Source organism: Tasmannia lanceolata, unplaced genomic scaffold (assembly GCF_043159265.1).
Source record: "Tasmannia lanceolata isolate RefF3 unplaced genomic scaffold, GAP_Taslan_0.1 ptg000026l, whole genome shotgun sequence".
NCBI lineage: Eukaryota > Viridiplantae > Streptophyta > Magnoliopsida > Canellales > Winteraceae > Tasmannia > Tasmannia lanceolata.
Genome location: NW_027518703.1, coordinates 8591338 through 8616230, shown reverse-complemented (window position 1 = coordinate 8616230; position 24893 = coordinate 8591338). Strand labels below are relative to the sequence as shown.

General features: G+C 46.1%; 1 protein-coding gene across 5 annotated transcripts in view; it reads right to left on the bottom strand.

The window, feature by feature from the left end:
• LOC143858393 (receptor-like protein 7) overlaps window positions 1–24893 on the bottom strand; it is a 61240-nt gene that overhangs the window by 10542 nt on the left and 25805 nt on the right. For 2 of the 5 annotated variants that reach the window (XM_077369037.1, XM_077369036.1), the window contains exon 1: window positions 4397–7655. In XM_077369037.1, coding sequence (XP_077225152.1) covers window positions 4423–7578 — 3156 coding nt within the window. In that variant the 5' untranslated portion in view covers window positions 7579–7655 and the 3' untranslated portion in view covers window positions 4397–4422. Of the gene's footprint in view, window positions 1–3335; window positions 3567–4396; window positions 7656–24893 lie in introns of those variants that run through there. The other 3 variants (XM_077369038.1, XM_077369042.1, XM_077369035.1) reach the window with 3 other exon arrangements.

Here is a 24893-nt window from a genome sequence, read left to right as displayed (position 1 = left end):
AGGGGAAATACTCAGTCAAACAGGGAACAATGTCTCCATTAGTGCTATAATGTATAAATTGATCTCTCCAAACAGATGAGATGGAACTATAATACATTGACAAGAACAGGTGGTCCTGATGAAACCAGTATTCGCAATAAGCAAAAACTACGTGTGTCGAGTATATAACCACATAAAAAAAAAAAAAAAAAAAACATGGGACCAAATCAAGCAGAGCTGTGATGAAACATAAGGCTACATCAATCTTCAGAGGAACATGAAAGAGTGAATGAGTCAAATCAATGAATATGGCATAAGTTACTGGGTACCCAGTTTTGATAATGTAGATTTAGTCATGAAAGTATTGGTCCCCTCAGCCACTTTCATAAGTGTAATCTTCTGGACCTTTGATAAAGGAGCACATTTGTTCACCAAACATAACAAAAAATTCCCAAACTTCAACGATTTTGAAAACCTACTGACCAGTTCAACAAGCCTAGAGATGAGACAATCAACCGGATCCGAAGTCAAATAAACATTCTGATTCAAGATATTCTGAAACAAAACAATGCTTCAGTCCATACCAACTCCTCAGATAATAAGCATCGGTGGCGGGGCAAGCACATGAATCTCCTTGCCCCTTCCTCCCCACAGAGAAGCTTCTGTAAGAATTCCGAAATGTGAGCTGGGTGCAAGCATTCCCTAACTATCCTAGTGAGGACATCACACAGTGGGGTGTTGATCCCTTCCCTGTGAAGGACCAAAGGAAACAAGAGCGAGTCCACCGCCGCTCTCTGATGGACTTTGCAGTACTCAATTGTCGCAGTCACCAGCACTCGAGACGCTGGTTCGTGCAGAATCAACAACTTGGGCAGTATGACTGAGCACAGAACCTGACCAGACCATGGAAATTCTTTAGTCCTAGCTGAAAGACGAGTTAACAGAATTGATGCCGTCTCATCATCTGCTTCCCAAGGTTCAATGAGACCCAGAACTGCTAACTGATCACCCACTTCCAAGTCGCGGCACAAATTGAGATGGTGTATTTCATTAGCCAGTGATATAGTTTTAGACGCAGAATCAAATCTTCTTCTTCATCATCACTTTTAATGACCGGAATTTCCACTATGCTACCGTCTAAAAAATTACTACATTGGGAATTTGTGTGTAAATCTCTGTGAGAGAGAGGGAGCAAGGAAGAGTAGGGAATCGGTGGGGGTAAGACTACGGAGCCAATTGGGTAATGCCTCAATTTCTTCTTCTTTTTCTTCCTCTTCTTCTTCTTCAGAAGAACTTAGAATTGGATTTCTGGAGCGGGTTTTCGGGAGAGACGGCATCGAGCAGGTTGTGGGCGGCTTTCTGAACCCAGAAATCATGTTGTCCCGATTTCAAAATGTTGGTGGCCGTCAATTGGAGGGTTTGGGCGCAGAATCTCTGGTTCTCGATGGTGATGAAGGAGATGATTCGAGACTGAATGGAATGTGGGAGTGTCTCTATCCACATGCGTCTGGATTAAATTATAATGAGGGTCATGAATGAAAGCAAGAAATGTAGAGAAAGGAAAGAGGAGTGTGATAATGTTGGTCTCTTACGTCTTCATAATCTGTTTGGGTGATGATGAAGGCGAAGAAGAGGAGAGAGCAATGTTTGAAGGTTTGATGAGGTGAGAGAGAAGAGAGGAAGTAGAGTGATGGGGTACGAAAAGTCACCACCAATTAGCTGTCGACATGTGCCCCCGGAGGGCCCGCTAAGAAGTTGGCACCAATCTCAGGGGTAGCTAGGTAATCTACCAAGGGCAGGTAAAATTAGGCCCACACATGGGCTGACACTTGTCCTGAGGTAGGTAATTCAACTACCCAAGGCTCTCGCTATAAACAGCCTTCACAAATTCCAAGGTAAAGGACCGGATCCCTAAGAAAAGTTACAATCCCATGTTTAGCTTCTCTCCTATTCATACTGACTTGAGTGTCGAAGAGCCTATCCGGAGCTACCACTCCGGGTTGGTCTTCTGACCTTGTGCGCTCTTGCGCAGGATAACTCTTGAGTCAACCGCTGGGACCTGCCGGATCAGCTCTTCTGTCACTGTCATATCTATTACTAGACCTGGCAAAAGCGACCCGTGCCCGCGGGTCGACCCGACCCACCCGCAAATTTGCGGACACGGGTCGGGTCGGGTCAACCTGCGGGCACCCGCATTTTTACAGTATTTTTTAATTTTTTTGAGAATGTTATCATCACTACTGTTTTTTATGAGGGAACTCCTCACTTATAAAAAGTACGGTATGGCCTGCACCATAGGATTATCCAAACCGTCCATTAGATGGGCCATAGCCAAAATAGGTTATGCCCCAAAATTATTTCCATTGGTTGATTCTAACCCTCCGATCTATAGAGGGTTAGGATCAACCCTCTAACTTTCAGATTGGAGGGTTAGGATCATCCTATATAAATGATTTTTGGAGCATAACCTATTTAGGCTATGGCCCATCTAATGGACGGTTTGGATCATCCTATGGTGTGGGCCATACCATACTTTTAATAAAGTGAGAGTGCGCTCATAAGAAACAGTAGTGTTGATAACATTTCCATCTGTTTTTTATTTTATAAGAATTTGCTACCAAGTTTCTCCTATGGCAATTTCTCGGCAAGTGGTCATCGTGGTGCAAAGATGCTCACATGGCGAATGTTGCTAGCAAACAAACGAAAAAAAGTAATCATTACACAAAAAAAGTAAAATAGCTAAAGTTATAAAGTTACCTAAAAATGGTTATAAAATTGTAAAATTACGAAAAAAATACCATATAGAAGGTTATGACAATTACGGAAAAAACAGATGCGGTCAAATCAGAATAATTATTACAATCCCCATATTTGCGGCATATTTGCGGGTGACCCGCGGGTTTACCCAGCCCACCCGCGGGCCGCGCGGGTCACCTAAATTTTGACCCGCAAAAAAGCGGGTCATTTCCTCACCCGACCTGTGGACCCGCACCCGCATCACCCTCGGGTTGACCCGGCCCGACGCACCCGTTTGCCAGGTCTATCTGTTACCAATTTTGGGCCTAACATAGAGTGCTTATGCTTTTGCAACCAAAGGGAAGCCTCTCCTTCTGGACATGGGGAGTTGAGAAAAATTTCTTGGAGGGAAACCCAATCTTCCATGATTCCGCCCCGCCCTTTCTCTCCAAAACAGATGTGCCCAAATTATTTTTTTCTCATCTTTTGCTCATATTTCATATACCAAGAATGAAAGAAACAAGATAGGCGTTTTGGGATGAACCTAGCACTCATATACATTATAGAGATGAACAGTTTGGATCATCCAATGTAGTGAGCCCCACTGTTTTAACCCAGAATTTATCTAAGAACCCGGGGTAACACCAAATTTTATTGATAGAAATAACAAAAGTACAAAAGCAAGACTTGCCTTCGAAACCTAAACAAAATATTAAAGAACCCACACCACCATATAAAGTACTTATCTAACTTGAACATTAGTAATACATAGCGCTAATCAATTCTAACCGCCCTTCTCGTGTCTCTTGGTAGATCCATGATCCATCAAGTTCCAAAAGATTTCATTAAGCCTGATAGAACAAGCATGATTAGCAAATGAATATGCAGCACAATTTCCTTCTCTGTACTTGCTTTTATAATTGAATTTTTGTGAGGTAAAAATAGCAGTAGAGCTTAAAGATGTAAGGTATTTTCATGAGGTAAAAATAGCAGTAAAGCTTATAGAAATGTATTTTTAAGATACAAAACAATTAAAAGAAGGGATTTGCTAGCCAATTTCGCGGAAGGCCATTTTGCGGCTGGCTTTTGCATGTGAGAACAGCCACATCAGATGAATTAAATGCATAAGACAAAATATGCCCAGAAGTCCACATATGGGGTTGTTCTCACATGTAACAGCCAGGTGCGAAATGGTTTTCTATGAAATTGCCTAGCAAGTCCCATATATATAAAGCCAAGCTCTCCTACATTACAAATCAGATTGTCCGTCGGAAAGTCATAGGCCTTATGGTACACACTTAGGCGTCAGGGTTAAAGGAAGGAAGAGAAGAAACTAGAGAGATAGATAAAAACGAAAAGTGGGAAAACAATATTTGAGTGGTTTTGAGTAGGGTTTTTTAATGTTACAAAAATACCCCTCATGAATAGACTAATAAATGAAAATATGAGGAGTATTTTTGTACATTGGCACCCTCCATTCAGATCTAGAACAGTCCATCAGATTCAGTGGCCATGACTGGGTCACAATTCGAGATAGCTCTAAACCTTAGGATATGGATCCAATGGGCACGGCTCAGATATACCCTTTGTGCCCAAATCATGTCAATTAATGTTCGGATCCTTTAGACCCATTGGACCATTAGGAATTTTATAGAGTTGGAATAATGTTTTACACGTTTACCTGATAGTACTGAGTCGTCTTCTCCTTTATCGCCGTCGTAACACTTGAAACCATGCCACAATTCCTAATCCTACTCCATAGCCCAATCCCATCGGTATGAACGACCATTCCCTATTTGATCGTGAAGCCACATCTTCAGAAGATGGCGATGGTGATGGCTCTAGCACTTTGCTATTTTCACATTTCCTTGACAACGGAGTCCCACATAAACCGGGGTTTCCTTCAAAGGATGAATTCTCAAATGTAGAAAATTGGCGGTCTTGAGGTATTCTTCCCACAAGGAAGTTCTTTGAGAGGTCCAACATTGAGAGGAATGTAAGACTTGTCAGTTCCTGAGGAATCTCCCCTGAAAGCTTATTCCGAGATAGGTCTAATGACTCGAGCTGCGATAAATTCCCAAATGATTTAGGAATCTGTCCCGTAAAATTGTTGCCGGACATGTTGAGCATGTGGAGAAAGTTTAGTTCCCCAATTGCTTCAGGAATGTCCCCATGGAATTGGTTCTGGGAGAGATCCAGGGATTTGAAGACCGTTAGGATCTTCGGTAGTTCCATATTTTGCCCTTTGTTAGTCACCGTTGTTGTAAATTGATAGTACATGTCGTTTACTACGTCACCAGATCCAAAGTAGTATCCTGTATATGCAAATCCAAATCCAAGGATATGGTTATCATCCTCATTTATCGTTGTAGTCATTAATTTCCAGCTCTTGAAGAATTCCGAAGGTAAATTCCCCGTGAAACCGTTGGAAGATAGGTCAATGATTTGCAGCATTTGGAAGGCGTAATTGGTTCTGTCATCTCCAATAGGGCCATAGAATCTATTGTTTCGTAGAATAAGAACAGCCAAAGTGGACATATTCCATAACCAGGAAGGGAAGGTATCGCTTATCATATTGTTTCCAAGGTCTAAAACCTGTAGCTCCCTACACTTGCCCAGAGAAGTTGGCACATGCCCTTCTAATTGGTTTTCATTCAGGTTGAGTATTCGTAGATTACAGCTGTCTGCAAAAGTTTGAGGAATTGTGCCACTGAAGAAGTTTCCCCCTAGATTCAGTACATGGAGATCAACAGAGCGTCCAACCAAACACTGCGGAATTGAGCCATTCAAGCCGTTGTTAGAAAGATCAAGGTCTACCAATAGCATGGCATCGCAGAATGATGGAGGGATTTCTCCTGTAAGATTATTTCGCGAGAGTGAAAAGAAGAAGCCAGAGGTGATGTAAGAACCAATGTCAGATGGGATGACAGATGTGAAATTGTTGTTCGAGTAATCGAGAATGAAAGTGTTGGGTGGTGGCAGTGGAATTGACCCTTGTAGCATGTTGGAATGGAGGTCGAGAACTTCCAACTGAGTTGAGGAAATATTGTACGGCTCAATACCTGTCAGCATGTTGTGAGAGAGATTCAAAGAGAAATTTGGGATATTCCATATCCATGTGGGTATTTCACCACGGATTTTGTTGTTTGAAAGGTCTAGAAAAACCAATTGATTCTGATTTCTCAGGAAATACGGGAATTCGCTTAGGTTGCAAGAACCCAACTTTAGTTCCAAAAACTGTGGAAAGAAGGAAGAATTGTCCACGCCAATGTCGATTGACAGGCTATTTCCTGAAAGATCAAGACTCAAAAGTTTCTTGTGATTCCCGTACATGGTGAGATTCCCGTACATGCCGTTGAAGTTGTTGGAAGAAAGCCGGAGTTGTTCAAGCCTTGGGAGTTGAAGGAGCGACATTGGAATAGGGCCTTGAAGCTTATTGTTGCTCAAATCGACTTCCTCCAGCAATGAAGAGAATGCATTAGGGAACTCACTGAGTTGGCCATCGAGTTGGTTGTCACTTAAAACTAACGTATGTAATGATGGAAGCGTGAACAGAGATGACGAGATGGCACCCGTGAAATGATTATAATCAAGGTACACCTCCATGATTTTCTCCAACTGAGGTAGAAACGGGAGCTCGCCGCTGAAATTGTTGTCTGAAAGCTCCAAATGAACAAGTTGTGTAAGGTTTGCCAGCCATGACGCAGAACCCGTGAAATTATTAGAGGCCATGTCCAAGTAAACGAGTTGTGTAAGATTTGCCAGCCATGACGTAGAACCCGTGAAATTATTAGAGGACAGGTCCAAGTAAACGAGTTGTATAAGATTTGCCAGCCATGACGTAGAACCCGTGAAATTATTAGAGGACAGGTCCAAGTGAACGAGTTGTGTAAGATTCTCCAGTGTATATGGGATCGATCCAGAGAGATTGCAGTAACCTAGCTGCAATTTGACCAACGACTTGAGATTTCCAATCGAAACAGGTAATTCCCCAGATAATTGTGTTCCTGTAAGCACCAAAACTTGAAAAGCTGAGTCCTTAGAAAATTCTGGCAAATAGACTGAGAGGAGTCGATTGTACGATATGTCAAGGGTCTGTAACTTGTGCAGATTGAAAATGCTTGCAGGGAATTCCCCCTGCAGTCCGCAAGATCTGAGATCGAGGGTGACCAAAGAAGAAAAGTTTGCCAAGAAAGAAAGTTCGTGACCTTGCGCTGAGGTGTTTACACGAGAGAGAGAGAGATCCTTTAAATTTGATAGGTTTTGAATGAGCTGTTTTAGGTTTGGGTTTTGGAGTACTAAAGGACAGAGGACATACTTTCGGTCAAAAAAGAGTACAAGATCCGTCGAAAGATCAAGAGAAATCAAGCTCTTCATACGTGAGATTTCCTCTGGAATTTGGCCTATGAAACCCGAATATGAAAGATTGAGGTGGGTCAGTTTCGAGAGGTGGTCAAGCCCTGAAGGGATAGGAATGGAATTGAATTTGTTGTAAGAGAGATTGAGAATTCTGAGATTGGAAAGGCCGATGAGAGCGGTGGAATTGATTGTGCCATTAATGGAGAGGCTACTGAGGTCGAGGCCAATCACGTGAACCCCGGATTCGTCGCACGTGACTCCTTCCCAATTGCAGCAATCCGTCCCCCATTTCCAATTCCATGACACTGCTACCTGCAGTCCTGAATCAGTAGAAATATAAAACCCCCTCTTCAATTGGAGCAACGAAGCACTCTCATCTTCGTTGCATTTGCCTGAAACCCCAAATTCAGAGATTTGAGAGTGGAAGAGAAGGAAGGAGAGAAGGGGGAGTAGCAGAAATCTCATAATTGCAGGAGATTTGGTTGTACAAAACGATGATCCCATGAAGAAAGCATTGCGGGAGAGAGGTTGTTACTAAGTAGGATGAGAAAAGGTGGGATGAACCAATACCATTGATGGTGGGTCTAAGTCCTTCTAAGTAAACACCCTTTGTTTTTATGTGTAGACTTTAAATTGATTGGATACAAGACTTTTTGGGTCATGAGGCTGTGTAGAAAGACCTTTGCTTGTGGGCCACCATGTGGACTTACGAAGACTTACCCATAGTCTATCACCTAGAAGACTTACGAGGGTTAAGCAAACGTGTGGAATCAACTAGTTGCTTCTCAGTTCTCACAGCTTTTATGGAACTGTATTAATATTTGACAGCTGTTTAAATAAGGGAGATGATTTTTTCGCCCCCCCGGGACGATTATGCGCCCCCTGTTAACATTGAATCAAAAAGCTTAACCGTTGATTTTTGCAGTTTGTATCTTACGTATGGGATATTCGTTGGACCAGGATCATGTGCCAACAACTGTCCCGATTGAGCATTCCTGTCCTTGTGGGGCCGAAGAATTGACTGTTGCCTGTTGGGATTGATACCCACAGTGACCGTCCAGTTACCGAAACACTAGTAATAAAGCATTGTAACAAGCTTTTTGGGTGTCACCATATAACCTTATAAATCCAGATACCATAATGATTAAACAATTACCTAGAGAATTACCTACTTTTATTCCGTTGTTCCGGCATTTATCATTAACCTGGATTTTGCGTCCCCTATAGTTACCACATAATACAGGGAATGATATTCTCACCCCTTTCTTTGCAAATTGGTATACTTGAAACAGCCGTCCAGAAAACGTTTAAAAGGAAGAGGGCTGCGAATATCAATTCCCTATATAATATCTTAGGACAATGACAATGTTAAGAAACTGGTGAGAGCTGTTAGGATCCAACTTCCCACACGTTGTAGTAAAGGTTAAAACCCTCAATCCTTCATGTGAGCATTTTAATTTGAAGACCCACCCATGATCCATCGCCCACTGGAAAGAATAGCAGTATTGATAACAGCTTTCAAAACCAATGGCAAAACAAAGCAGAAGCACTGACTGTAACTGGTAAATGAAGACTGAGGAAAACAGAGCATGGAGCAACGAATAGTAGATGATGGAGAAAAGTTGTAATCATGCACTTGACAGTCTTGTTACATTTCCCATACAACAGAAGCAAAAAAACAGACAAAGAGCCACAGTAGCAGAAGCAGATAACAATGACAAGAGAGGAGGGGGGTTGAACTGTTTAAGTTGCCATGTTATGAATCAATGCAAGGACTGACTTTACCATAGAAAAGAAGCCAACCCGCATCCCATGGCAATGGTGAAGTGCAGTTAGACAGGTTTTTTTTCAGACCCACCTGTTCTCTTCTGCTCTTCTCAAGGTGCTCTGCCTAACAAGGAAGAACAATAGTAGTATAAATAGATCAGAATCTGGACTTGGATAACATAGGCATCAGCTAGTTTCTAATATAAGTACCTGCTTATAGTTAAGGAATCTAGTTCAGTAATAGTAGAAAGTTGATATGGGAATTCCTGTTGTTAGGTCTAAAATTGGTAACAGGTTATGGTAGGGCCGGAAAGGCTGATCTGTGCCCGAAGGGCTGATATGTGCTTGAAGGGCTGATCTGGGCCTGAAGGGCTGATCTGGGCCTGAAGGACTGATGGAGTCCTGCGCTGCACAAGGGCACAGACAAGAAGAGAAAGGGTCAGAAGACCAACCCGGAGTGGTGCTCCGGACGGGCGCTTCGACACTCAAGTCAGTATGAGCAGGAGTGCAGAGCAATGTCAGAGCAAAAGCTTAGGGTTTTGATTTTCAGATCCCTCACCTTAGCACAAGTGAAGGCTATTTATAGTGATTCTGAGCCACCTGTCCAGGACAAGTGGTAGTTCTGAGCCACCTGTCCAGGACAGGTGGTGGCCTCTGTATGGACCAGGTCTCATACCTAGGAGGGGCAGGTGGAAGTCCCTGATTGGTCCAGGTGTCACACCTAGCAGGGACAGGTGTTGGCTTTGCAGCGGTCCCTGTGAGGGCCGCGCGTCAACAGCCAATTGGTTGCTGAGTTCGGACCCATCAGTGCTGAGTTCGGACCCCTCAGTGCTGAGTTCGAACCCCATCAGTTGCCCCCTGGTTCTCCGAGTCGTGATAGCGGCTAGGGGAAGCAAAAAGAGGGTTAAAACAGCATCTGGCCGGCCTTAAGGCCTCTGGGCAGTTGAGGCCGGCCTCAGGCAGGGGCCAGAAAAAACCGCGGCGGCCAGGGGCCTCTGGGCGGCCTGGTCTGAAGGAGCACGGCCGGGCAAGAGCCCCTGTGCAATCCAGTCCGACCGAAATTTGAACCAGAAGTCTGGCCGGCCAAACTTCCTGGGCGTCGTGTCCGGGCAGATCTCCTGGACGGGGCGGCTAGGCAGGACAGGTCCTCTGTCGCCTAGTGAGTGCGCCGTATCCTGTCCGGCTTCGGCTAAGCCTTCTGGACGGCTAGGTCGGGCAGAATTTGCACTGGAGGTCTGCCCGTCTAAGCCTTCTAGGCGGCTCGGCCGGGCAGAAGTTGCACTGGAGGTCTGTCCGGCCGAGCCCTTCTGGCGAACGCGTCATATCCTGTCCGGCTAAGCCTTCTGGGCGGCTATGCCGGGCAGGTCTTTTGTCTCGTAGCGGTTGCGCCATATCCTGTCCGGCTTCGGCGAAGACGTTGGACGGCTAGGCCGGACAGGTCTTTTGTCTTCTGGCGAACGCGTCATATCCTGTCCGGCTAAGCCTTCTGGGCGGCTAGGCCGGGCAGGTCTTTTATCGCGTAGAGGTTGCGCCATATCCTGTCCGGCTTCGGCGAAGACGTTGGACGGCCAGGCCGGACAGGTCTTTTGTCTTCTGGCAAACGCGTCATATCCTGTCCGGCTAAGCCTTCTGGGCGGCTAGGCCGGGCAGGTCTTTTGTCGCGTAGCGGTTGCGCCATATCCTGTCCGGCTTCGGCGAAGACGTTGGACGGCCAGGCCGGACAGGTCTTTTGTCTTCTGGCGAACGCGTCATATCCTGTCCGGCTAAGCCTTCTGGACGGCCAGGCCGGACAGATTTTTTTGTCTTCTACAGATGACCAGATTTTCTGGTCGGCCTGAGATGACCTCATTTTCTGGTCGGCCTGAGACCACCTCATTTTCTGGTCGGCTTGTGATGACCTCAGTTTCTGGTCGGCCTGGGATGACCTTATTTTCTGGTCGGCCTGAGACCTCATTTTCTGGTCGGCCTGAGATGACCTCATTTTCTGGTCGGCCTGAGACCTCATTTTCTTGGCGGCCTGAGATGACCTCATTTTCTGGTCGGCCTGTGATGACCTCAGTTTCTGGTCGGCCTGAGATGACCTCATTTTCTGGTCGGCCTGAGACCTCATTTTCTGGTCGGCCTGAGATGACCTCATTTTCTGGTCAGTCCGAGATGACCAGGAAAAATATCCTGTCCGGCCATAGTATTGGACCGGAGTGAACTAAGCGGCTCCTTAACCCCAGTTTAAGAACTTGGATTTCATTGTGGGTGGTTTTTGGCCCCCTACTCTCCTGGCCGGGAGTTGGCTCACAGCCATTTAGAGGCGAACCGAGGTGAACCACCAATGCAGGATCCCATTTTTCTGAACTCGGATTTTAGGTGGTTTTCCACGGGTGGTCCCTGGCCGGAATTGGGTTCCAAGCCATTTCGGGACGGACCGGAGTGAACCACTGCTTGGATCCAAGTCTTCAGAACTTGGGCTTTATAAGGTGGTTTTTCACTGGGTGTCCTTGGCCGGAACTGGTCTCCAAGCCATTGCGGACGTGCCGGAGTGTACCACCGCTGAGCTACAGAGGTCTAAGTCTGCAAACACTGCAAACACTTAGAGCTGAGCTGAGGAGGTCTAAGTCTGCAAACACTTAGACTGAGAGCTAAGTCTACAAACACTTAGAATCTTCAAGGTGGGTTTTCACTGGGGCGGGTCCTTGGTTGGAACTGATCTCCAAGCCATTGCGGACGTGCCAGAGTGTACCACCGCTGGGCTGCAGAGGTCTAAGTCTGCAGACAGGTTCTACACTCGGGGGGCCCGTGGCTGGAACTGACCTCCAAGCCATTGCGGACCGGCCGGAGTGAACCTCTGCACCGCTGCTGAGTCTGCGCTGCAAACAGGTTCTACACTCGGGGGGCCCTTGGCTGGAACTGACCTCCAAGCCATTGCGGACCGGCCGGAGTGAACCTCTGCACCGCTGCTGAGTCTGCGCTGCAAACAGGTTCTACACTCGGGGGGCCCTTGGCTGGAACTGACTTCCAAGCCATTGCGGACCGGCCGAAGTGAACCTCTGCTGAGTCTGAGCTGCAAACAGGTTCCACACTTGGGGGGCCCTTGGCTGGAACTGACCTCCAAGCCATTGCGGACCGGCCGGAGTGAACCTCTGCACCGCTGCTGAGTCTGCGCTGCAAACAGGTTCTACACTCGGGGGGCCCTTGGCTGGAACTGACCTCCAAGCCATTGCGGACCGGCCGGAGTGAACCTCTGCACCGCTGATGAGTCTGCGCTGCAAACAGGTTCTACACTCGGGGGGCCCTTGGCTGGAACTGACCTCCAAGCCATTGCGGACCGGCCGGAGTGAACCTCTGCACCGCTGCTGCTCTCTAAGTCTGCAAACACTTAGGCTGAGAGCTAAGTCTGCAAACACTTAGAGTTTGATTGGAGGAGCTGTCATATATTAGTGACTCAAAAGTGAGGGACACAGTTTAGTGACAACTCCACTTTATTTCTTTTTGAAATTTCATTACAGAGATTCTTTACAGGCCTTCAAGCATTGGCTCTGAGGAACTCAACAAGATCCTGCTGCGCGGCCTCTGACAAGGCAGAGCCGATCCGGACAAGCCTCTAGTCGTCATCGCTGTAGAAAGGGATCTGGGCTTCATCCCTTAGATCAAACAGTTCGATTGGCAGAGACTCGGACGCATTCTTCCCTTTCAGTGCCGCTGCATAGCACCGCCTCGACTGGGGCTGATCCCCTCTGATTTCCCATATACCTCCTGGTGTAGTAAACTTCATCTTCTGATGATAGGCGGAGGGAACAGCTAGGAGGAGATTCTGGCCGGGGCCTCCCAGGATCGCATTGTAGGCCGACTTGGTCCTTACCACCAAGAAGTTCACCATGGCGAAGGACTAGCAGGGCGGCTCCCCGATAAGAACTGGAAGCTCGATCTGCCCTTCAACTTTGACAACTTCTCCGGAGAACCCGAACAGATCAGAGTTGGCCGGCTTCAGACGGTCAGTTCCGATCAGCATCCGCTCGAAGGCGTGATAATAGAGGATGTCTGCGGAGCTCCCGTTGTCGACCAAGATCTTCTTCATTTTCCAGTTCGCCACCAGCATGGTGATGACCAGGGCATCATCATGCGGGAGGATCAGGCCGTCGAGATCTGCATCTGAAAAGGATATCACGTTCTCTAGCCTGGCCTTATTGCTGCAAGTATGGACGGCGTTGACCTGCCGGGCATAAGTCCTGCGGGCTGATGAAGAGGTTCCTCCTGCGGTCGGCCCTCCTGAAATGGTACCAATAACACCATGAGGTTGAGGTTGAGGTACCTGAGGAGGGGGGCTGGCCAGGGCAGGAGCTTGGATGTGGTCGCCCAGAGGTTGAGCGCCCCGGGGGCTTCTGTCTCTGGGCCTCGGCTTGTCCTTGCGCTCTCTTCTGTTGTCATCATTTTTTAAGTACCTTCCGAGGTACCCTCTGCTGATCAGCTGCTCGATCTCCTCCTTCAAATGAAGGCACGCATTGGTGTCGTGACCGTGGTCATTGTGAAACCTGCAGTACTGCGACATGTTTCTTTTTGCCGACGAGGTCTGCCTCTCCGGCCACCGGATGAAATCCTCTTCCCGAATGGCTGCCAGGATACGTGCTCTGGACGCGGTCAGCCGCGTGTAATGCTCTCTTGGGTGGGGGCTTCTCTCCTTCTTCTGAGATTTATCATCCCTACGCTGCTTGGTAGGGTTCTTCTCCTCAGGCCTTCTCTTGCTAGCAGAGTCCAGGGCGGCGAGAGTTTCCTCTACCGAGATGTACTCCTCCGCCCCGGCCATCAGGTCTGCGAGAGACTGCGGATTGCGCCGGGCCACTGCTCGTCTGAAGTCAGTTGATCGGGCGCCGGCCAGAAGGGCATTCGTGGCTGCGGAGGGATCCAGGTTGGGAACCTGGAGGGCTTCCCTATTAAAGCGACCAACGAACACTTTTAAGGCCTCATCATCTCCCTGCCTGAGGGCCATCAGCGAAGCCGTCGTCTTCCTGGGTCTTCTGCTGCTCATGAAGTGACGGGCCAGGTCGTCCCCAAAATCATCAAAATTGTCCACGGACCTGGGTTTGAGCCGCGAGTACCAGTCCCTCGCTGCTCCAGTCAACGTGGTGGGGAATGCTCGACAAAGGAATCCATCCGACGCCCCGTGGAGGAGCATTGTGGTCCTGAAAGTCTCCAAGTGGTCCACGGGGTCGGTGGTCCCGTCATACTGCGAAATCTGCGGCATCTTCCAGCCCGCGGGGGCCTCCGCGCTGAGCACAATGTCCGAAAATGGTTGGGCGCTTGTGAAGATCCGGGAGGCAGGCCGGCCCTGCTCTCTGGCGAGCTCTTCGATCCGGTGGTCGATCTGCTGGATCCTTCGCAACACCGGGTCCTCTCTTTCCTCAGCCCGGTGGACAGGCCTTTCTCTCCTTGCTGGCAGGCTCATAGCCGATCCGGACTGACTGGCCGGACTCCTTCGCCGGTGCCGCGATCCCTCTCCGTGCGTGGCGTCTCTCTTGCTGCCATGCCTTTGTACGGAGGGAGATCGTGACCGGTGATGTAGGCGAGGCTCGGGGCGCACATGCTTGCCCCGGGAGAGGTGATCTCGTCTTGTGGAGTGACGAGTCTGCTCCCGGGGCGGGGGCGTGTGCTCTCTGCGGGAGCTTCCCCTCCTCTGAGTGGGCTGAGAGGCCTCGGCTGGGTGCTGCGGGAGTGCGGTGGCCGGATTCCTGAACTGCGCAATCACAGCAGTCATTTCTTGGAAAAGGGCCCGCATCTCCCTCGGGGTCGGGGTAGGGTCTGAGCGGTCCGAGTGAGTCGGGCTTCGCTCTCCTACCGCCCCGACCTCTATCTGCGAGGCCAGTCGCTCGCTTCTTCCTTCGCGGGGGGCTGTAGCCCGGGTCGTCCGGGAGGTTGGCACATGCTTTCCGTTTTTCCCTACCATTGCTTGAGTGAGGTTCCGAACAGATTTTTGTTGCGGGGTCCCACGGATGGCGCCAAATCTGTTAGGTCTAAAATTGGTAACAGGTTATGGTAGGGCCGGAAAGGCTGATCTGTGCCTGAAGGGCTGATCTGGGCCTGAAGGGCTGATCTGTGCCTGAAGGGCTGATCTGGGCCTGAAGGGCTGATCTGGGCCTAAAGGGCTGATCTGTGCCTGAAGGGCTGATCTGGGCCTGAAGGACTGATGGAGTCCTGCGCTGCACAAGGGCACAGACAAGAAGAGAAAGGGTCAGAAGACCAACCCGGAGTGGTGCTCCGGACGGGCGCTTCGACACTCAAGTCAGTATGAGCAGGAGTGCAGAGCAATGTCAGAGCAAAAGCTTAGGGTTTTGATTTTCAGATCCCTCACTGTGGAACCAGATCCGAGGACGGGCGTGAGGGGACGGGCCCCCGCGCGAGTCTCTCTAGATCGTCCACGTGAAGGAGAGCCCCACCAAGGAACTCTCGAAAGAGTGCCCCTCACAGCATGAGCGGCGATGTAAGGGAGATACCTCTCGATTCGAGGACTAGCCCGGATTCGAGACGCACCTCGAACAAAGAAAGAGTCGCCATCCAAGGAAGTGGGCCCTGGATCCCATGCTGTGCTCTGTTGCAACGGATAACCAGAGATATAAAATAGGGTTCGTGCCTGATGACGAATGGGGAAGGGATTAGGCGCCCCCAATTCGCCCAAGTGCTAGCACCTGGTCTCTTATGCCATTTATTATTAATTTTGAAGAGTTTTGGGCGAAAATCATGCGAAATGGGAACGAATATCTCCGAGATAACGTCTAGCTAATCATGCATGTCTCGGAGATGAATAAGAAGCACACACAAACGAAATGAAAGATATGTCGCCTAAGAATAGCTAGGTTATGAGTGCCATGCCTAATTGGTGTCTAAGTTCTGGTGGACAAGCACATGCATGTTACAGCTAAAGGTATAAGATCTGTACATAAAAATAAGAAAACACAGCAAAACACACAACACAACACGACTCGACACACGACCCGACACGACAAACCCTAGACTCTAATGCAATACTTGACTCGGACCAGGATGGCCATCCATCCTGGCTGCACTACGTATCCCGGCCTCGGGAAGAATCAGAGCCAACGTAGTTCGGTGCCCTATTCTAAACTACGATGCCTAAAACTCTAGGACCGCTATCCTAGACTCGATCCACTAGACTCGACTGATATTTAAAGCTTTTTGTGCGATTGCTTAAATTCAAGTGGATTGTAATTTTTAGGACTCTATATGTCCTAACTAATGCAAGTTGATTAGCCTTAAGCTAATGCAGGTGGGCCCTATATCCTATGTGTATCTAGGCTGTGCATTCTAAGGAAAACCATGGGTTGACTATATGCTTCCTAGTCTAGCCATCGGTTCGACTAAATGTCTAACCGATCGACTTGAGGCCTCCTAACTCTAGGGACACTCACACGACAGGACACACCACATCAATACAAATCAGGACCGACTCCTAACTCTAAAACACCCTAAATATCTAGGACGGACTCCTAACTCTAGGGGAAGATCTTTTTGAAAAGGTTTTGAAGTTTTTTGTATTTTTGGAAATATTTGAAATGTTTATTTTTAAAGGTTTGAAAGCTTATGGAAGTTTTGAAGTTTTTTGTATTTTTGGGAATATTTGAAATGTTTATTTTTAAAGGTTTGGCTGGACCTGGGATGTGAACCCCAAGCTGCACTACGTACCCTGTTGAAAGGGATCAAGCCAACGTAGTTCGGACTGAATTCCTAACTACTCTGCACATGACTCAAGATTTTTTGAAATTTTGATTTTTAAAATGTTTTTGGATTTTGAATTGTTTTTGAGATGTTTTTGAATTTTCAAGTGTTTTTTGGAATGTTTTTGTTGTTTTCAAGTATTTTTGAAATGTTTTTGTTGTTTTTTTGACACCAGAGAATAAAATCCTATCATCATAAGGGTAGGGAGACTTCTGGAATCCCGCAAAGGTTGGACATCATCCTATACTTTGCGGGGGAACGAACAGGAAAATAACTCGGCAAGGGTTGGACAGCATCCTATACCTTGCCGGAGCGGGTAAAGATCACGACTTGATGAGAGGATGGACAGAATCCTAACCCCTATGATGATAGGAAAAACTCCTGGACTGACTGAATGACTGACTCCTGTGCTGAAGACTGTTATAATTACTATTTATAATTACTATACAAGATTACTATTCATAATTACTATTCAAAAATACTATTCATAATTACTATTTATAAGTACTATTCAAAACTACTATTCAAAACTACTATTCAAAGCTACTATTTATAAGTACTATTCAAAGCTACTATTCAAAACTACTATTCAAAACTACTATTCAAAACTACTATTCAAAACTACTATTCAAAACTACTATTCACAGTAGGACCTACCAAGTACTATTCATACATCGGCGGGCCCCACACAAGCGGGTCCCACACAAGCGGGTCCCACACAAGCGGGTCCCACATCGGCGGGTCTCACATCGGCGGGCCCCACACAAGCGGGCCCCACACAAGCGGTCCCACATCGGCGGGCCCCACATCAGCGGGTCCCACATCAGCGGGTCCCACATCAGCGGGTCCCTCGGTAATTGGAAACGAAATAACAATTAAATATTCCACCGAAAGAAAAATAATAATACTTAATTAATAGTAATCATCTCGGTCAAAAAAATTAATAATTTAATAATATTAATAACCGACAAAAATAATAATTTAAATAAAATAATCATTACGGTCAAAAAAACAATAATTACTCACCGACAAAAATAATAATTTAATAATATTAATCGACGAAAATAATAATTTAATAATATTAATCGACCTGGTACTGTTCACGCAACCTTTACTATTCACGAAAATAAAAATTTAATCCTATTACTATTCAAACAGCTGTTACTATTCTCGATAATTTAATATTAATAATCAACGAACAGTCAAACATGCAATGATGAAACGACAAAAAAAAATTAAAAATAAATAAATAAATAAACATAAAAAATGAAAATACCTGAGCGTAAGGGTGGCCGGAGTTGGGGCCGGATTCCGTCACAGCCGGTCGGAGGTGGTGATGATCGGACTCCGACGAAATTTCTGTCGGAGAAGAAGATCCTTCTCTCTCTCTCTCTTTTCTCTCTGCAGATCTCTCCTTCTTTTTTTTTTCTTTTCTTTTTTTTAAAAATAAAAAAAAAAAATAAAATAAAATGAAGAAGAAGAAGTTGGAAGTGGGGTGGAGGAGATGGTGGTAGGGCTGGAAATGGCCGAATAGTGGTGGTTTGGGTTTTGCAGAGGAGAAAAGGGGAAAATGAAGGAGAAGGTGGAGATGGTTCGACGGTGGTGATCGGATTCCGGCAAGCTTGCCGGAATCAATGGAGGTGGTGGCTGTTGGTGGTTGTGATTGGGTGAAAGCTCGATCGGAGGTGGTGATGAGGGAAAATATGGGCGGCTCCGGTGGGATGTGGTCGGAGGAGTTGGGTTGCAGAAATAGGATGGAGGCAAAGATGAGGTGGTGGCCGATCCGATCGGAGCTCCGGCACCGTTGCCGGAGGAGAAGCTCTCTCTCTCTATCTTTTTTTGTCTTTTACCAATGAGCTCCCCCCTCCCCTTTCGTTTTGATTTTTTTTTATATGTTAAAATAACCTGTTGATATCCGCACCCCCATTTGATGGGCGCACAAAAATGGATGAGTCGCGCCCGCCATTTTTGTCTTATTCGGCCTGGGCGTGACCATCACAGGATAACTCACCCCCCTCTTCAACTGGATATCCCATTCTTCAGATAATTCACCCCCCTTTGGATTTGTACTATGCACCCTCTCCCGGCTCGTCTTATTTGACAAATCAGCTCGGATCTTGATGAAATTTTACGGGGACCTATGGGGGACCCTAACCTAGCTTAGGGTGCAATTCGGGATCCTAACTTGGTGATTAGATGGGGCTTCGCCCAAGCACAGCAAACTTGGGTCTGGTCAAAATGGGGTGTCTACAGATGCCCCTCTTTGGCAGAGCGTGTGTAACACGCGAATGGCAAAGCTGAACAGACAACGCATTTTGATCGACCCGAAAACAAAAGAAATTTTTTTGGGATTTTTCGGTTCTAAGAACGATACTTACAAGGATAAAATGGATTTTGGTTTTGAAATTCAACACTCAACATGACTTATGAGTAATTTGGTAAAAGGCGGGACACATAACTCAGCATTCAAAACATATTGGTGAGATAGCCTCCCACCAGAGAAATAACTCGAGTAACACATCGGTCACACTCGAGTAACACATCGGTCACACAGGTATTCCTGACTCCGCACTTGGGTGACGGCACACTGTGGAACGACGGACCATGACTTGACAACAAAATAACTAGAGAGAGTTGTTGTCCAGCTTTTCACCAAATTAGACAAGGAAGAACAACAGTTGAATGAAAATTTTGATCAGGGGTCCATGGTAATAAGCCATGAAGAGCCTTGCAGAAAACGAGGGTCCACGGTGGTGAACCGTGAAGAGCCAAGCAAACGGGAATCGAGGGTCCATGGTAGTAAGCCACGAAGAGCCTCGCGGAACGAAATTTATTTATATTTTTTTATTTTTAGGAAACTAGAAATCGAGGGTCCACGGCAACAAACCGCGAAGAGCCAAGCCATAATCCGGGGTCCGTGGTAATAAGCCACGAAGAACCTTGCAAGAAAGATATTGAGTGATTAATGGATTAGAAAAACTGAGAATCAAGGGTTCATAGCCATAAGCTATGAAGAGCCAAGAAGTAATCGAGGGTCCATGGTGACCAGCCGTGAAGAGCCACGCAATGAATCTAGGGTCCATGGCAAGAAACCATGAAGAGCCCAGCAGAAAGGAATTTAGGGTCCACGGCAATACTCCGTGAAGAGCCAAACATTGAATTTGGGGTCCATGACAATAAGCCATGAAGAGCCCAACATGCAGAAACAAATGATATGTAAAAGATATGAATGGAATGACTATGAATAGTGGGTCCATGATATTTCTGGAAGGACATATCACGAAGAGCCAATCGGGGAGCATGGGTCCATAGTATACCTGAATGGTAGACCATGAAGAGCCAAGAAGTAATCGAGGGTCCACGGCAACAAACCGTGAAGAGCCACGCAATGAATCTAAGGTCCATGGCAAGAAACCATGAAGAGCCCAGCAGAAAGGAATCAAGGGTCCACGGCAATACTCCGTGAAGAGCCAAACATTGAATTTGGGGTCCATGACAATAAGCCATGAAGAGCCCAACATGCAGAAACAAATGACATGTAAAAGATATGAATGGAATGACTATGAATAGTGGGTCCATGATATTTCTGGAAGGACATATCACGAAGAGCCAATCGGGGAGCATGGGTCCATAGTATACCTGAATGGTAGACCATGAAGAGCCAAGAAGTAATCGAGGGTCCACGGCAACAAACCGTGAAGAGCCACGCAATGAATCTAAGGTCCATGGCAAGAAACCATGAAGAGCCCAGCAGAAAGGAATCAAGGGTCCACGGCAATACTCCGTGAAGAGCCAAACATTGAATTTGGGGTCCATGACAATAAGCCATGAAGAGCCCAACATGCAGAAACAAATGACATGTAAAAGATATGAATGGAATGACTATGAATAGTGGGTCCATGATATTTCTGGAAGGACATATCACGAAGAGCCAATCGGGGAGCATGGGTCCGTAGTATACCTGAATGGTAGACCATGAAGAGCCAAGAAGTAATCGAGGGTCCACGGCAACAAACCGTGAAGAGCCACGCAATGAATCTAAGGTCCATGGCAAGAAACCATGAAGAGCCCAGCAGAAAGGAATCAAGGGTCCACGGCAATACTCCGTGAAGAGCCAAACATTGAATTTGGGGTCCATGACAATAAGCCATGAAGAGCCCAACATGCAGAAACAAATGACATGTAAAAGATATGAATGGAATGACTATGAATAGTGGGTCCATGATATTTCTGGAAGGACATATCACGAAGAGCCAATCGGGGAGCATGGGTCCATGATGTGCCTGCCTGACAAACCACGAAGAGCCTTGGAAGGACAGTGATATTGCTGAGAATTGATTGATTTCGAATGATGATTTTTTTTTTTTAGACTGATTGCCTCTTGCCGAGGAAATTGGGAGTATGAGTTCCTTGCTGAGAATTGGACTCAGATAACTTGCAGGGATTTGGATATTGACCATTTTTTCTGATTTTGCCGGGGATTGAAGGCTGCGCGAGCAAATTCTAGACTCCGCTTGGGAAACTGATTTTCTTAGAGAATTGACTCTTCTGAAGAGAGGACTCAACTGAGGAGTTTAGAGGTTAGGCTTGAGATGTGCTTGTACCCCTCTTATCCTTACTTGCTTGAGACATTGTTACTGATTGCCTTTGTGCGCTTGACATCTTTTATGACGCAAGTCATAAAAGATGCCCCTAGTATATTGTGTTTCCATGACAGGAGTTTTAAGAAGGCAAGACAATGATGGTTGAAGAAAAGATGTTTCGTTTCATGAAGGCTTGAGGATGCAAAGTTTTTTTGTATGGAGAGAATAGGACAATAACCATGATGGCTGAGTCTGGAAATCTCTTCTTTCGCATGGCTCACTTTTGGAGGCTTAAGGTCTCGGGTAGGTTTGAACAAGATGTCTCCCGCCCCTTCTGATACCTAAACCAGGATTTACTCTGAATTTTCTTCGCATTTTGGAGGACACAGTCCCATTCTTCCAGCATCTGACAGTTTGGACTTCGCAAGGAGAGGGAACACAAATATGAAGGATGAACAGATTTCTAAGGACTCAATCAAAGAAGATTCTCATTGTTCCAAGGACTCGACTCGCTTTTGACTCACTCTTGGATCTGATGTGTCATTTTTTAAGGGTATGGCTTAGCCACTCTTAGAGTATTTCGAAGACCGTGTCAAGATGCACAACTCTCCTTTTTCGGTGTTTATGTCATGGTTATTATCCCTTTTGGATTGCTCGGTTTCGATGCCCTCAGTTTAGAGGAATGTTAAAGTAAGCTTGCTGGCACTACTTGGACTCCGAGATTTTACCCTGGTTGAAGACTGTTTCTCCACCTCAATGATTCACTTTTTGCTGGAAGTCATTGCCATTGACCAGATTGCCTTTTCAGGTTTTCAATCTGACGGACCGCTTGCCCTAACTTTTGCCTGGTTCGCCCTTTCGGGTTTTCAATCCAGCGGGCTCGATACCCTAACTTTTGCCTAAGCTGACTTTTCAGTTGTCAACTTAGCGGGTGAATGACCCTAAATTTTGCCTAGACCGCCCTCCCGGGTTTTCAGCCTAGCGGGTCTTCAGATTCCATCGTTTTTTGTTCTTGACTTTGAACCTCTGCTTGTTCACCAGAAGGACTTTCTAAGTGGGCTAGGGTTCAAAACGGTTGGATATTTCTTTTGGATTTCAAAGTTTCGACTAGACTTGGATTGGCCAGGTTGCCTAAGTACCCCAACAATGGAGGATCAGGTTCGAGTGGTTCGCTGAGGTTTGGAACAGAATGATTTGGCTTTTAAGCTCAAAGGTTGAAAGGGAATAATTTGACTTTTATCCCAAAGGTTGAAAGGGAATAATTTGACTTTTATCTCAAAGGTTGAAAGGGAATAATTTGACTTTTATCCCAAAGGTTGAAAGGGAATAATTTGATTTTTATCCCAAAGGTTGACCGAACCTGAATTGATCAGGTTGCCTACGTACCCCCGAAGAGTTGGGGATCAGGTCAGACGTAGTTCGGGCCGAAATGCCCCTAATTTGCGGGTGTTTGAAAAGAATGTTTGATTTTGTTGAGGCTCGAAGGTGTTCGCAAAAGGATTTTTTTTTTTTGAACTTGGGATTTTTGGCGTTTAAGGCTCAGGCGTCCAAGGATGGCCTTCTGATGTTTTGGCATACAAGCTTCTTGAATGGCTAAGGTTCAATGGCTTTGAACTTTTTTCCTTTCTCTTTTTTTTTGAGGAGTCTGGCGGCATTTCCTGGCAAGACTTCATCTGCACTGTGCAAGCTAGACTGATTGAATTCCCACTTTTTCTTTGGGATCTCGCACTGATATTCGGGATTCTACGGCTCTGGGTCTTCTATGAATGCTGAAGATGATTTTGAAATTTTCAATCCATTTATCGACTCTGCTTCCTGCGATTCTGACGTTCTTGAGGAGTTGACGTGGGGCATGCTCCCTTCTCCTTTCTTCTCTGGATTCTATCTTATTTTTCTTTGTTCATTCTGATTTTTATTTTTTTGCTTGGATGTGGGGAATGCCCCTACACCTGGAATGTTTTAACTTGAAATTCCATCGGAATGTATAGCCTAAGTATTCTTTTTGGGGTTCATGTTCTATGCTCATGACTTTGTTGTCCGAAAGTCTTCTCTTAATTTTTCATTAACTTCACTTGATGTCTGGTATTCTTCGTTTGAAATTTTTGCTTTTTCGACCCGATGTCTAAAGCTGAGGGTGACTCACGTTGAACAGTGTCAAGATACGCTTCCGGTTTATCCTCATATGACCAAGCAACACTTATTTGAACCCTCTAAATAGGTTTATCGATTCTTTGCGCTCTTCGGGAGATTTTGCCAATCCTTATTTCCCGAGTTTTGGATTTGGATACCACTATCCACGGTATCGATTTCATCTTCAAGTGGCTTTGCTCGACGCTCTTCCTCTCGTCTGATCATCTTTCAAATCTCGAGGAAAATTTCATCGGCATCCTCGTCCGATGAGGGTGTCTTAATTTGTTTATTAACATTAGATCCAAGAGTGAACATATACAAGAATACTGACGACACTGGAATCAAATGTTCGTTGCATTGAATGTTTGAAGTACATACAATGATTCTTGACGCGCCACGATAGGCTCTCCATCAAATTCAACAAAAGATTGGACATTGGCTCACAATGAGAGAGACCAATAAACACAACATACCTAGAATTGATGTTGACATGGCTAGACTTACCAACTTTGACAGGAGGGTTGGTATACACACTTCAAAACAAATTTCAAAGATGAGACACTTTATCGGAGGCAACGGATTGGCGCTGAAGGTTCAAGGACAACGTGCCTTCATTAATGATGATAATGATTGGAGAGAACAATCCTGGAGTTAGAATCTCAAAAGGGAGGGTCTCTTCGGTTTCTGTTGACCCAGCTCAAATTGTTCTTTGGCACCTGACAATGGCAAGGCTTTCTCTGGTATGATATTTTTCTTTTCTCTTCCCAATCATTTTCCAGCCCAGAGGTGGTACAGGTAAAGGTGGTAAGATATATGAAGGGTTGAATGGGTGAAATGGTTCCCATGGTGGGTGTAGGAGGTGCAACACGGTTAGGTGTAGGGTTCTTGGAAGCACTTGAGTTCAAGAAGAATGAGGGGATCCCTGTCTATCAGGTCTTGAATGTCATCATCGTCTCTCTCATTTCTGTCAAGATGAGATTTTCAGTGTACTCGGCCATCTGGGCAATGTGAGAGGAAAAAGGTACAGCAGACTGGCTAGACCAAGCGAGTTTAGAAATGAAAGCTCTTTTGGGGTTGATGGCAGACGAGTGACTAAGACTCCTTTCATGGACACCACAAACACTAAGCTCAATGAGAATTAATCACATGGCAATGCAATGCGCAAGTTGAGACAAAAGGTAGCACCAATACATCCTTCCGTTGGGTAAAATCCGACAGCATAACAACTGTACGTAAAGATGTGGTACGGCAAGTACATGGTTTGTCAACAAGCCAAAAAGGATGATGATCACACTCAAGGTATTTGGAAGAAAATCGGCAGCATGACGGCTATACTAGGAGGGTCTCAGCAACTAAACATGAAGAGTATGCCGTCATGGTCAAGATAAAGCAGGGCTCTCAGCAAGAACACACACTCCGGTAATGATGATGGCAAGATAGACTCATAATCGACATGCGGAGTGATCTGATCAGGATCGATCAAATGATCAGGCTTACGGAAAACAGATCATGACTAAAAGAGCCAAGAATCTGATGATAATCCACAGAATGGATAGATGGGGAAAAATTGATTAGATTAGAAGGAAACCTAACTAAGAAGCAAGCCCTAATCTAATAATA